The 16,015-nt window shown below is 37.9% G+C and overlaps 1 protein-coding gene across 1 annotated transcript; it reads left to right on the top strand.

Annotated features, from left to right (window-relative positions):
* The first annotated feature begins 220 nt into the window (after positions 1–220).
* Positions 221–14,979, top strand: LOC131994642 (zinc finger BED domain-containing protein 4-like). Its single transcript, XM_059361407.1, has 5 exons — positions 221–325; positions 367–458; positions 13,545–13,756; positions 13,821–14,437; positions 14,512–14,979. Exons 1-5 carry the CDS (start codon positions 221–223, stop codon positions 14,854–14,856), a joined length of 1,371 nt encoding a protein of 456 aa, XP_059217390.1. The 3' UTR covers positions 14,857–14,979.
* Positions 14,980–16,015: the final 1,036 nt, after the last annotated feature.

A 16,015-nucleotide genomic window follows, 5' to 3' on the forward strand; every position in this document is an offset into this window, starting at 1 on the left:
TCTACACCTTTGCTAACGTAGCCCATTTTTGGCATGGATCACCGCTATCAAGGCTTATGAGGCAAGATGCAACCGACGATCAACGTTCATGTTCATGAGAGCTTTCATGTTAGTGGGGGCAGGCAACACGTATGTGAGGCATAGTCTGCAGTCAATCTAAATTCACGACTGCAACATTTACCAATTTAATTAGCCACCTTTGGCAAGGTGCTAAAGCTGTATGGAAGGCACAGCTGAAGCAGCTGCTGGCCGACAATACAACCAGAAATGGCCTCCCTGCTGCAACTGTAGCTTAGGTGTGAAAATATTTCCACACTGGCATTTGGTAACAGCAATTATAATTAAATTAGATTTTACCATTTTTAGGCTGCCTCAGATGCCTGTTCACGTTCCCTCGATGAGAGAGCGTGTCGTCTGTTTTTTCTTTTGTTTCAAGTAGCCGCTAGCCAGAAGTTGCCGTAATTCAATACCACTTGCACGGCGTGGTGTGGTGTTAAGCTAAGCAATTTTGTTGCAAATCGTTAATTACTTTATTTTAGATTTACCATAAATTTCTTAGCGATTTTAATGGCCCATCTCTCGGGATAGGGGAAGGCAATGGTCTATGGCTTGTAGCTAGAAATCTGTTAAAGGGACTCATATGAGAAGATAAATCAGTAACTCTATATTGCAGACATTGACAAATTGTCGAATGCCTGGCCATTGCAAGCCCTTCCCTGCACAACAAAAGACTTAAGAAACGTACGTGGCATTTCAATTTTCATTTCATGCCAATGCATCCATCATGCATTTAAGCAGGAAGTGTGGGGTATCACCATGATAATGCCGAACTCTATTAATAACAAATTGACAAGTTGTAAAAACACAATTATGCAAATCCCCCCCCCCCCCCCCCCCAAATAGGCTATCCATCAACAGACGACGGTTGCGCCCCAAACAATCATCTTTCAAAACTGTCAACACGAATCTTTTGTAAAATCTTCCACACAGCTCAAAACAACGCAACTGCAACGACGAGATGTTCGATGAAAGAAAACCCCAAAACAGTCATCAATTTTGTGTGAATTGAATGAACCGAAATGAAAGAAACATCGACCATGGTGGTGAACACTTTTGCTGACATCATATTTGTCCACAGATTGCAGGTGAAAAAGAGAAGATCTAGAAATTGATTTAAAATGATTCATGGACATCTGGGACTTAGGGAGATGAATTCAAATAAGAAAAGATATATAAGCAATATGAAATCATGAGAGAGGTTCACATGGATGATATATTCGAAATGGATATAAAGGGTGGGTTAATCACAATGCACAGAGAGTCACTCCTTATAGTTAAAGGTTTTGCCTTCAAATGTCTTTATGAAAGTTTTCCCTTATACGGTGTATTGGGTGTAAATCTAAAAGACAGAAGATGTACTTTGAGATCAAGGTACACCAAGGAAATCCACTTTAAAATGAGGTTTCATTAAAACAAGTAAAAATCAAAATCGGGCAATAAATGTGATTTTTATGGGCCCAGGCAATATCCAACTATATTTCGATCTTGACTATATTCAATACAGATGTCCAGGCGCTTAACACAACTTAATGGGCCAAATGTAAGCCAAATGGGGTAAAAAATTCGCATTTTATGGGGTGAAGAGCTCAAATTTGCAGATCGATGTATACGAAAACTATATCCAAACAAGTAAAAAGACGTTAAGTTTGGCCGGGCCGAAATTTCGGCGACATCGGACAATAAATGCGCATTTTAAGGGCCCAAAACCTTAAATAGAGAGATCTGTCTATATGGCAGCCATATTCAAATCTGAACCGATCTGGGCCAAATTGAAGAAAAATGTTTAAGGGTCTAACACAACACACTGTCCCCAATTTCGGCGAAATCGGACAATAAATGTGGCTTTTATGGGCCCAAAACCTTAAATCGAGAAATCGGTCAATATGGCAGCTATATTTAAATCTGCACCAATCTGGGCCAAATTGAAAAAGTGTGTCAATTGGCTTAACACAACGTACTGTCCCCAATTTCGGCGTAATCGGACAATAAATGTGCCTTTTATGGGCCCAAAACCTCAAATCGAGAGATCGGTCTATATGGCAGCTATATTCAAATGTGGACCGATCTGGGCCAAATTGAAGATGGAAGTCGAAGAGTCTCACTAAACTCACTGTCCCAAATTTCGGCGACATCAGACCATAAATGCGCCTTTTATGGCCCCAAAACCTAAAACCGAGATATACCGAGATATCTATATGACAGTTATAACCAAATCTGGAGCGATTTGGGATAAGTTGGAGAAAAATGTCGAAGAGCCTAATAAAACTCACTGTCCCAAATTTCAGCGACATCGGACAATAAATGAGCCTTTTATGGCCCCAAAACCTTAAATCGAGAGATCGGTCTATATGACAGCTATATTTAAATCTGAACTAATCTGGACCAAATTAAAGATGAATGTCGAAGGGCTTAACACAACTCACTGCCCCAAAATTCGGCAACATCGGTCAATAAATACGCCTTTTATGGGCCCAAAACCTTAAATAGAGAGATCGGTATATATGGCAGCTATATTCAAATCTGGACCGATCTGGGCCAAATTTAAGATGGACGTCGAAAAGTCTAACTAAACTCACTGTCTCAAATTTCAGCGACATCAGACAATGAATGCGCCATTTGTGGGCCCAAAACCTAAAACCGAGATATCAGTCTATATGACAGTTATAACCAAATCTGGACCGATTTGGGATAAGTTGCAGAAAAATGTCGAAGAGCCTAATAAAACTCACTGTCCCAAATTTCGGCGACATCGGACAATAAATGCGCCTTTTAAAGTCCCAAAACCTTAAATCGAGAGATCAGTCAATATGACAGCTATATTCAAATCTTGATCGATTTGGCCAAATTACAGAAATATGTCGAGGAGCTTAACACAACTCACTGTCCCCTCACTGTCTGGGCCAAATTGAAGAAGTGTGTCAATGGGCTTAACACAACTTACTGTCCCCAATTTCGGCGAAATCGGACAATAAATGCGCCTTTTATGGGCCCAAAACCTTAAATAGAGAGATCGGACTATATGGCAGCTATATTCAAATCTGGACCGATCTGGGCAAAATTTAAGATGGACGACGAAATTTCCCAAATTTCGGCGACATCGGACAATAAATGCACCTTTTATGGGCCCAAAACCATAAATCGAGAGATCGGTTTATATGGCAGCTATATCCAAATCTGGACCGATCAGGGCCAAATTGAAGAAGTGTGTCAATGGGCTTAACACAACTCACTGTCCCAAATTTCGGCGACATCGGACAATAAATACGCCTTTTAAAGGCCCAAAATCTTAAATCGAGAGATCAGTCAATATGGCAGCTATATCTAAATCTGAACCAATCTGGGCCAAATTGAAGAAGTGTGTCAATAGGCGTAACACAACTCACTGACCCAAATTTCGGCGACATCGGACAATAAATGCGCCTTTTATGGCCCCAAAACCTAAATCCGAGATATCAGTCTATATGGCAGCTATAACCAAATCTTTGCCGATCTGTGCGATATTGCAAAGGTATGTCAAGGCACTTAACTTAACTCTCTGTCCCAAATTTCGACGACATCGGACAATAAATGCGCATTTTATGGGCCCAAAACCGTAAATCGAGAGATCGACCGATCAGGGCCAATTTGAAGAAAGATGTCGGAGGGCCTAAGGCAACTCACTATCCCAAATTTCAGCATCGTCGGATAATAAATGTGGCTTTTATGGCCCTAAAATCAGAAGATCGGTCTATATGGGGTCTATATCAAGATATAGTCCGATATAGTCCATCTTCAAATTTAACCTGATTATGGACAAATAGATAATCTATGCAAAGTTTCAGCTCAATATCTCTATTTTTGAAGACTGTAGCGTGATTTTTACAGACAGATGGACGGACAGACGGACATGTCTAGATCTTCTTAGATTTTTATGCTGATCAAGAATATGTATACCTTATAGGATCGGTAATGGATATTTGGATGTGTTGCAAACAGAATGACAAAATTAATATATCCCCATCCTTCGGTGGTGGGTACAATTAAGTCCAATTTGATTAACGGAACCCTAGTATTGCCATCTGGAAGATTATGTTACACGGATGGATCAAAGCTAGAGGACAGAGTGGGCCTGGCGGTTTACATTGAGAACCCAGGGACTAAGATCAGTTTTAGACTGCCTGACCATAATACAGGTCTGCAGGCGGAGATCCGTCGATTACGGAATGCCTGAAGTTGTTTGGTACTAAAGCAAGGACGTTGAGTGTGAACCTCTTTACGGACAGTAAAATTGCCATAAGGGCAGTAACATCCAGGACGTTAAGGTCACGAACAGTCTTAGAAGGAGATTAACGAAGTTTAACAGTGTAAAAAGGACATTAACGCCTTCTCTGAGGATGGCAAAATCCGCTTCGTTTGGATGCCGGGCCATAACTGAGTAAGGGGAAATAAACAGGCAGACGATTTGGCGGTGAAGGCCAGAGGACTGCCGTCAATAAACTTGGTTAATGCGAAGCCTTACGGGTCGATGCAGTCCGAATTAAGGAAGTGGGCGACGAATGCGCATGCAACATTGTGGAACAGTGAAACACACGGTAGGACGGCGAAAATCCTATTGGGGGGATCCAGATCGTGAGAAGACGAGGCTATAACTGAAAGAAAGTAAGAAGGATGTCAGTACAGCTATTGGTATCATAACGGGGCACACAGTAATACGAGCTCAATACTGTAGGGCATGCGGAAAAGATGATGAGACGTTGGAGCATTTCCTTTGTCATTGCCCGGCTTTCGAGTCTAACAGATAGCGACACTTAGGTGGGGACTCAATATCAGACCTGAACCAACTTAGGGGAGTGGTGTTGAAAACATTTAAGGATTTTTTAGGTAGCACGGAATTCCTAACTTAAAATTTTCTCTTTAGAGGTTACTTTATAGTTTTAAGAGCGCACAACTAGCCAATTACTGGCTAAGGTTTATGTCCATAGTGGCATGGGGCGTATTAATATCTGCAGCCTCCCTTCAACCTAACCTAACCTAAGTCCAATTTGGACCATGCAAACGCAAATTTGCCCATGAAAATACCATTAAGGAACTGAAGCAAACTTCTCACAAATCAATGAGTGCTGTCCGATTCAATTTGAAGCTCTATAATAAAGGAGCTCCCTTTAATAGCCAAGTCCGAACGGCGTGCCGCTGAGCGACACCTCTTTGGGAAGAAGTTTTTACATGGAAAAGTACCTCAAAAATATCGCCAACATAAGGAGCGGATAACCACCGCTGAAAAATTTTTCTGATGTTCCTGCCAGGATTCGAATCCTGGATTTATGCTCTGCGCTACAGTGGCCTCCATCCTTTGGACCATACTTGGTACGATTATCACAGTGGTCCATAATTTTTATACCCACCACCATAGGATGGGGGTATACTAATCTAGTCCTTCCGTTTGTAACACCTCGAAATACTGATCTCCGACCCCACTATACTATTGGGTTGCCCAAAAAGTAATTGCGGATTTTTCATATAGTCGGCGTTGACAAATTTTTTCACAGCTTGTGACTCTGTAATTGCATTCTTTCTTCTGTCAGTTATCAGCTGTTACTTTTAGCTTGCTTTGGAAAAAAAGTGCAAAAAAAGTATATTTGTCTAAAGTTCATTCTAAGTTTTATTAAAAATGCATTTACTTTCTTTTAAAAAATCCGCAATTACTTTTTGGGCAACCCAATATATATTCTGAATCCTTCGGATATTCTGATTCAATCTAGTTCGTCCGTCCGTCTGTTGAAATCACGATATCGGTCGAACACCTCAAGCTTCCCGCTAGAAATTTTGCACAGATACTTAATATTGATGTAGGTTTTTGGGGATTGCAAATGGGCGATATGGGTTAAGATTTGGATATAGCTCCTATATAATCCAATCTCCCGATTTGACTTCTTGAGCACCTGGAAGCCGCAATTTTCATCCGATTTGGCTGAAATTTTGCACATAGTATTCTGCTATGACCTCCAATATCTGAGTTAAGTACGGCCCAAATCAGTCTATAACCTGGTATAGCTTCCATATAAACCGATCTCCCGATCTGACTTCTTGAGCCACTGGAAGCCACAATTTCCATCCGATTTGGCTAAAATTTTGCACATGGGGCTCTGTTATGACCTCCAATAACTGTGCTAAATACGGTCCAAATCGGTCTATAACTTGATATAGCTCCCACATAAACCGATCTTGGAAGCCACAACTTTCATCCGATTTGGCTAAAGTTTTGCACATAGTGTAATTTAGCTGAAATTTTGCATGCAGTGTTCTGTTTTAACATTCAACAACTGTGCCAAATAAGGTTCAAATCAGTCTATAACCTGATATAGCTCCCATATAAACCGATCTCTTGATTTGACTTGTTGAGCCCCTGGAAGTCACAATTTTCATCCAATTTGGCAGAAATTTGGCACATAATGTTCTTTTATGACTTCTAAAAACTGCGTCAAGTGAGGTCAAAATCGGTCTATAACCTGATATAGCTCCCATATAAACCGAGATCGTTGAGATCGGTTTATATGGGAGCCTATATCAAGTTAGAGACCGATTTGGACTGTACTTGGCGTAGTTGTTGAAAGTCAGAACGGAACATTGTGTGCAAAATTCCTGAAAAATCAGACACAAATACGGCTTCCAGGGGCTTAAGAAGTAAAATCAAAAGATTGGTTTATATAGGAGCTATATGTAAATCTGAACCGATGTGGCCCATTTGCAATCTCCAACGACCAACATCAATATTATGTACCTGTGCAAAAAAAGATGCACGCTATACGCGTTCGACCACCACCGTGATTTCGACAGACGGACGGACATGGCTAGATCAACTAATAAATACAAGCTTTTGTGGCGGTTTTATCCAAATAACGACCGATCTGAAAAATATAGGACAAGGATGTCGACAAGTCTAACATAAGTCTCTGTGTCAAGTTTCAGCGACATCGATAACAAATGTACTTTTTATGGCGCCAAGAACTTAAATCATGATATCGGTGTATATGGCAGCACTATAAAAATGTGGATAGATATCGGCCAAATTAAACAAGTAAAAAGGCGTTAAGTTCGGGCGGGCCGAACAATACCAAAATGAATATACCCCCATCCTTCGGTGGTGGGTATACAAATTTAGTACCCTATTTTGACCACGGGATCATTATGCACCATCTGTGAAAATTTCCGAGTCTATAAGGAACACACAAACAAACAAACAAACAAACAAACACAAATTGATTTTTATATATAAGATTCGGCACGGCCGAACTTTGCAACGACCCATTCAGTTGTCTTTTAACTGAATTGGACGGTGCTTCATCGCCATACGAAGATTTTAGTTCAGCACTGTCGTGACTATCCACGCTGAAAGTTGTGAAAAATAGTCGCACGAATTTTTCTCGAGTTAATTCCAATTTGTCGTCGAAATTAATTCTTTCAAGTCACTGTAAGCAACAAAAATGATTATCGTACGTGAAAATGTTCTGAGTACGATTATTCTAGAAAATGTCAAACTTTCCAAGGAAAAAGTCAAGTTGCACCTAGCAACACTTGGTATTGCCTAGGCCTGAAACTTATGTAGCAGCCCTCGTACACAGCTCATAAACATTGCATAATCAAGTATGGTCCAAATATTGGTTGCCCAAAAAGTAATTGCGGATATTTTAAAAGAAAGTAAATGCATTTTTAATAAAACTTACAATGAACTTTAATCAAATATACTTTTTTACACTTTTTTAAACTTTTTTACATAACTGACAGAACAGCTGATAACTGACAGAAGAAAGAATGCAATTACAGAGTCACAAGCCGTTGAAAAAATTTGTCAACGCCGACTACATGAAAAATCCGCAATTACTTTTTGGGCAACCCAATAGATCAACATTGGATATACCTTTCTTATACCCTACACCACCACTGTGGTACAGGGTATTATAGATTTGTGCATTTGATTGCAACGCTAAGAAGGAGAAGAGCTAGACCCTTTGATATATATACCGATCGACTCAGAATCACTTTCTGATTCGATTTAGCCATGTCCGTCTGTACGTCTGTGAGTCCATGTATTCTTCTAATTAAAGTGCAGGTGGTATTTGTTGTCCAATCATCACGAAATTTTGCACATATCACTTCTTTGGCCCTAGGACAAACGCTATTGATTTTGATGAAAATCGGTTCAGATTAAGATATAGCTCCCATATATATATGTATAGCCCGATTTTCATTTAAATTGGCGTAGTAAGGACAATTTTCAACCGATCTGCACAAAATTTGGCACGGATTGTTCTGTTACTGATTTTAACATATATGCAAATTTTTATCAAAATCGGTTCAGATTTAATTATAGCTCCCATATATATTTATCGCCCGATTTGCACTTAAATTGCCGTAGTAGCTAACATTTTCAACCGATTTGCACAAAATTTGTCACGAAGTGTTTTTCTACCGATTTAAATATATTTGCAAATTTCCATCCAAATCGGTTCAGATTTAGATATAGCTCCCATATATATGTATCGCCCGATTTGCACTTAAAGTGCCGTAGTAAGAACAATTTTCAACCGATCTGCACAAAATTTGGCACGGAGTATTTTGCTACTGATCTTAATATATTTGTAAAATTTCATCAAAATCGGTTCAGATTTAGATATAGCTCCCATATATATGTATCGCCTGATCTGCACTTAAATGGTCGTAGTAGCAAAAATTTTCAACCGATCTGCACAAAATTTGGCACGGAGTATTTTGCTACTGATCTAAACATATTTGTAAAATTTCATCAAAATCGGTTCAGATTTAGATATAGCTCTCATATATATGTATCGCTGAATTTGCACTTAAATAGCCATAGTAGCTACAATTTTCAACCGATCTGCACAAAATTTGGCACGGAGTATTTTGCTACTGATCTTAACATATTTATAAAATTTCATCAAAATCGGTTCAGATTTAGATATAGCTCCCATATATATGTATCGCCCGATTTGCTCTTAAATAGTGGTAGAAGCTATAATTTTGAACTGATCTGCACAAAATTTCGCACAGATTGTTCTGCTATTAATCTTAACATATCTGCAAAATTTCATCAAAATCGGTTCAGATTTAAATATAGCTCCCTTATATATGAATCGCCCGATTTGTACTTAAATTGCCGTAGTAAGGACAATTTTCAACCGATCTGCACAAAATTTGTCACGGATTGTTTTTCTACTGATCTTAACATATGTGCAAAATTTCATCAAAATCGGTTCAGATTTAGATATAGCTCTCATATATATGTATCGCCCGATTTGCACTTAAATGGCCGTAGTAGCTACAATTTTCAATCGATCTTCATAAACTTAGGCATGAATTGTTCTGATACTGATTTTAACATATTTGCAAAATTTCATCAAAATCGGTTCAGATTTAGATATAGCTCCCATATATATGTATCGCCCGATTTGCACTTAAATGACCGTAGTAGTTACAATTTACAACCGATCTGCACAAAATTTGACATGGATTGTTTTTCTACTGATCTCAACATATGTGCCAGATGCCATCCAAATCGGTTCTGATTTAGATATAGCTCCCAGATATATGTATCGCTTGATTTGGACTAAAATGGCCTTAGTAGCTACAATTTTCAACCGATCTGCACAAAATTTGTCACGGATTGTTTTGCTACTGATCTTAACATATTTGCAAAATTTCAACAAAATCGGTTCAGATTTAAATATAGCTTCCATATATATATATCGCCCGATTTGCACTTAAATGGCCGTTGTAGTTACAATTTTCAACCGATCTGCACAAAATTTGGCACGAATAGTTTTTCTACTGATCTTAACATATGTGCTAGATTTCATCCAAATCGGTTCAAATTTAGATATAGCTCCCATATATATGTATCGCTTGATTTGCACTAAAATGGTCTTAGTAGCTACAATTTTCAACCGATATGCAAAAAATTTGGCATAGGTTGTTCTGCTATTAATCTTAACATATTTGCAAAATTTCATCAAAATCGGTTCAGATTTACATATAGCTTCCATATATATGTATCGCCCGTTTTGCACTTAAATGGCCGTAGTAGTTACAATTTTCAATCGATCTGCACAAAATTTGTCACGGATAGTTTTTCTACTGATCTCAACATATGTGCTAGATTTCATCCAAATCGGTTCAAATTTAGATATAGCTCCCATATATATGTATCGCTTGATTTGCACTAAAATGGTCTTAGTAGCTACAATTTTCAACCGATGTGCACAAAATTTGGCATGGATTGTTCTGCTATTAATCTTAACATATCTGCAAAATTTCGTCAAAATCGTTTCAGATTTAGATATAGCTCCCATATATATGTATCGCCAGATTTGCACTTATATGGTCGTTGTAACAACAATTTTCAAACGACCTGTTTAAAATTGAACCAATTTTAGATATAGCTCTCATATACATATATATATATATATATATATATATATATATATATATATATATATATATATATATATATATATATATATATATATATATATATCGCCCGAATTTGTAACTGTACGGTAGGTGTAGGGTATTATATGGTCGGCTCCGCCTGACTTTTGACTTCCCTGGATTTTGAAGCAAAAATTAATTTTGTATTGCTTTACTCATAAATCTTCTTCAACGTAAATTCGATTATTCAAAATTTTCATTTCCTCCTCTCAAATCTAATGGCTATTTTCCTTCCATATGGAAAAAGTTCATAAATCTGTTCAACAAAAATTAACAACCATACCATTTATGAAATATTTGTTTTGTAATTTCAATTCGGCATCTTAACACCACTCCAATGATATGGACAATTTGAAAAGGTTTTCAAAATCAACCCCCTTTTTGCTTAACAGTAATCAGCAAAGGACAAAGGACCCTTTCAGGACATGGAGGATAATTTATGTTACAATTTTTGTGCTAACCACTTGGTGGTTGGTTACAATACCATGTTGCGGTTAAGGCCAAAACAAGTGTTTGGCTGGGTGCTTAAACCACCCCAATGTGACATGACAACAAGAACACGCCTTAACCTTCTTTGTTGTTGGGATGGCAAGTGTGTGGCTTGCTGCTGTTGCTGCTGTCCAAATATTCCTGTTCAAAGACGTCCTTGTCAGATTAGATTTGTCGATGCGCATGGTTGTTTGTGTTCAATTTGATTACTCAATATGTTTGATTTAACGATAATAATAACTCGTCTCCTTGGCCTAAAGTGTCGTCGTTTCCTTGCTTGCCTGCTCGCTTGCTTGCTTAACAAGCTTGGGTAGATTCAAAGGCTTGTAAAAGATTTTCGAAGATTATCAAAAAGACAAGCAGAGCGTATGGCTATGAAAAACCAGCCCTGAATGTTGGATTCGCCATCGCCACCAAAGGCTGTTGGCCGGCACGCATATATTGTTGGACTCCTGTGCGTGCCAAGGATTTTGTTGTTCACGCAATGTGCGTTCGGTTTTTGGCGGGTCTATGTGCACACACTTGTCCAGATGTCAATTAGGCGAGGATTTATTTTTTTTTTTTTTTTCAACAACGATACATTTGTGGTGGTAGCTTCATTTTCTTTAGTTAAGCAGTTGAAATCTCAAAATTGGCCTTTATTTTCCAACAAAGATAGAGTGGTGAAGCTGCACTGCATCCTTAGATTAGCTTAGAGGAAGTACTGCAATTGGTTCAGATTGCAATTGGGAGGAGGAGTGAAGTTCTATGTTGTTCTTACATTTGCAGCAATTAGATTAAATAAATCTGGCGTAAATTTTATTGACATAATCTGCGGCATCAAGTATTTAGCCAATTTAAAATTATGCGCTCATAATTTCCAATCTGCACTTCATGGGGTCGTTTCATGTTAAGAGCTTTTCGAGGATTTCGACTGGTTTTTCTCCATGAATTTCCTCCACTTCTCGTTTACGATTTTGTTGTTTGCTACTGCTGCTGCCTTAAGTTGGCTCAACTCGACTTATTGGGGTTTTGTGTGATTTATGCTGCTATATTGGGTTTTTGGGGGAACTACAGCACAGAGAGCGAGTGAGATGCCTTGTAGCTGATTGTGCAGCAACCACATTCAGTTATTTGTTAAGTTTAATTTTAAATTGTTGATCATTAATAATATCCTTTTGCTGATTGCAATGAATTGATATAAGACCGGATTGCTCTCAGACTGATTTTGGTTTTAGTTGTTCTAGAAATTTGGATTGAGTAAAATGTAATTAAAAGTTTAAAGGGAGGTTGTAGTTATGAAAATATATCAAATTAGCTGGACAGGGCCCTCTCCGCTGCGCCTTCTTTAACTCTCTAACAGGGATTCGGAGCGGAGCGGAACGTGGAGCGGAGCAAGCCTATTTTTGCCGGAGCGGGAGCGACATTTTTAGAACACGGAGCGGAGCGGTTTCCAATCGCAAAATACGCTCCGCTCCGACAAAATAAAAAACTGAAACATAAACATTGTTTTGTATTATGAACTTGTTATTTTAGCGAATTGAAACAAAAATTTAAATAATTTAACTAACTAGCGCTATCTACCGACAAATAAAATGCGCAACGTCTACAATCATTTTTAAGTACGCCAACAAGATATTGCAAATAAGCACACCACTATCTATCTGAAACTATCTCTTTCACATTTTGTAAACAAAGCAAATAAAGTTTGTAGCTTCGCAGTAGCTTTAACTCTCAATGAGTGTTAGTGCTTCAAATTTCAACCCCTTTTTTTCTCAGGCATAAAGCATCAAATTGTCGTTATTCTCATTTTTTCTCTTTATAATAGATAAAATTACTCTCATTATTGGCTGCATTTTGTCGTTAATTTCCCGTTATACTATTTAACAAGCAGATCACAGAAACTAGAAATTTTATTAGTTTGCCACAATGTCTAAGCCTGTGTACAAGTTAAATATTTAAAAGAAAATCGGAAAGTGAATTTATTTGTCAAATTGATTTATGTGAAAAAGTGATACATGCTACGGCATGTTAAGCGCCGTCACCCGGAAAGTGTGTCTAATTTAGAGGCACCAAATGATAATAGTCCATCTTGATCAAAAAAAAAAAACAAAAATTACGGACTTTTTTGGAGGTAATGTGAAACCAATCACAGTACAGCTTCGTATGAATGAGAAAATTTTAATGAATGCATGTGTTGAAATGGTCACAACAAATGCCAGACCCTTTTCATTAATGAATGATTCAGGATTTCGAAAAATAATTGACCCTATTTTAACGGCTTTAAACAGCAAAATGGCGATCACACCAGAAACAGTTCAAGAAAAAATAAAATACCTTGCCAACTCGATTAAGACCGAAATTTCGACGGAAATTAAAAACCGCTTAATATCATTAAAAATTGATGTGGCAACTGGACTAGATCGTAGTATTCTTGGGATGAATGTTCAATACGTTAAAAATAAATCCATATGTATAAAAACATTGGCAATGCGAGAACTTAAAGAGCGCCATACTGGCGATTATATTTAAAGTGTTACGCTATCTGTTCTCGAAGAATATGAAATAAAACCTGAGCAAATATACTCTGTTACCACGGATAATTGGTCTAATATGTTAAAAGCAGTTCATCTTATGGAAAACCGGCATCCAACATATGTCGATTCTGACGATGAACAGGGTCAGCTTGAGGAAAATGATGCTATTGACAAGAATCAAGAGACAGAAGACTCCGAAGAAGAGCAAGGTATAGACTGTGAAATTAGCGCTAAAATCTGTACGATGCGCTGCCCACACACTCCAATTGGCAGTATATGCATTTTATAAATACAGAAACATAGCCAGCAAAATAGATAAATGTCGCCAACTTTCAAAGGAAATTCGGACGCCAACCATTATGCTTCTCATAAAAGCACTTAATATTAAACACCCAATATTGGATACCAAAACCAGATGGAATTCAACTATATGCATGCTAGAACGTTTGCTGGAACTCCGACCATTTTGCCAAAAAAATTGCAAAACACACAAAGTCTTATATGTACCAAATACAATTTGGGATTTCATGGAGGAGTTTGTCACAGTTATGAAACCCGTTAAGGATGCCACAATAGCCCTACAGGCAGCACAATTGGTGATTGGAGATTTCTTTGGTGTTTGGATCAAAATGAGACTTGAGATTTCTTCAATGAAACAAAATATGGCAAAAGATCTAATGGCGTGTTTAATGCAACGCGAGGATGTTCTGCTAAGCCAGACAACAGTCATATCTGCACTTTATTTAGACCCACGATACAAAAGCCTTTTAAATCGTGAATCAGCTTTAAATGCAAAAAGGTATCTTTTAGAAACTTGGCGTCAAATTCAAAATTTAAAATCAGAAACTACTATGCAGGATAAAAACAATGGAGATGTGAGCAGTACATTGGTAAGTAAAATTTAAGAAAATAAATTTTGAATTTTAAACCGAACTTTATTTTTCAATATTTGTTTTTGTTTAAGGGTCACGAGTTAAGTGAGGTGGACGCTTTTCTTCAATCGCAATCAAACACTGCTATACCTGAAGTGGTCGTAAGGGAGGATGAAATTAAGGAAAGTATAAATAGCTTTCAACATTATCCCCGCATTACGGCGCAGAGCGATATTCTAGAATTTTGGGACGCACGTCGATCACACCCCCTTTATGATATAGCATGTGTGGTTTTAGGAGTTCCAGCTACGCAAGTTAGTGTAGAGCGGAATTTTTCTGCACTTAAATTTATTTATAATCATTTAAGATGCCGTTTAACTGAAGAAAATCTCTCAAATATTCTTTTAATTAATTTAAATACAAAATCAACACAATAATTTTAAGTTTAGAGCTACCTTATTTGTGGTAGCCAGTCAAATTTGAATGCAAATTGTTATTTACTTTTCCGTTGAACGGAAAAAATTATTCAAGACAAATCAATATTCCTAGAAGTTCCTATGTTTATGTGCTCCATGATCAATGAAATACTTTTGTTTTTTTTTTAAATTAAATAATAATTAAATCTTATTTTTTTTCCAAATAAAAAGGAATTAAATGTAACCTAATATGTGTACTATACATAAAGTGGCACTACATGTTAGTGCAGAGGCGGAGGCCCCAGGATCTATGGCCCAAATCTGGATGTGTAATTTTTCTCTTAGTTTAGGTAAGGTTTAAGTAGCAGTCTGTCATCAGACTCACTTAGAAATGTTTTTCTAAAGTTTCTTGATTTAATTCCCAAACAGTCAAGGTTTGTTCCACTAGGGTGTTAACCAACATAATTAAAACATTTCAGGAAAATCCGTTAAGCCATTTTTGAATCTATAAAGAAAAACAAACTAATAAACAACAAGTAAAACAGCGTTAAGTTCAGCTGAGCAGATTTGATTTGGTTTAATTTTGACTTAAAATGATTTTTTTAAGTAAGGAAATCGGGTTTTATAGAAACAAACACTGCGCTCGCAAGAGGGTCGAGAAACTAAGAAGTATTTTGCCAAAGACAGACAGACGAAATGACGGTTAGACCGACCTGACGATGTGACGATGAAGAATACATATACTTTTAGGTTTAAAAAATCCAACACTTAGAATTTTATATATAAAAAGGAGCGGGAGCGGAGCGCCAAAAAATTTCACGGAGCGGAGCGTGGAGCGGAGCGAAAAAAATTTTACCGGAGCGGGAGCGGAGCGGAGCGGAAAAAAGCTACCCGCTCCGGATACCTGCTCTCTAATCTCTATATAGGGTGGGGACACTTCGCCCTGAATGTGGATATCATGCTACTGTAGCCTATGTTCGCCTAAAACGCTGAACGCCGGCGTTCCAATCCTGGCGGAACTTTGGACAAAATTTAAAGCGGTGGTTATCCCCTCTTAATGCTGCGAGGTACCATACCATTTGCGAGGTACAATACCATGCATGGTCATGTTAAAAATTCTCCCCAAAGAGGTGTCGCACTGCGGCACATCGTATGGACTCGGCTATAAAAAAGCCCCTTT

This window comes from Stomoxys calcitrans, chromosome 2, assembly GCF_963082655.1.
Source record: "Stomoxys calcitrans chromosome 2, idStoCalc2.1, whole genome shotgun sequence".
In the NCBI taxonomy this organism is placed as follows: domain Eukaryota; kingdom Metazoa; phylum Arthropoda; class Insecta; order Diptera; family Muscidae; genus Stomoxys; species Stomoxys calcitrans.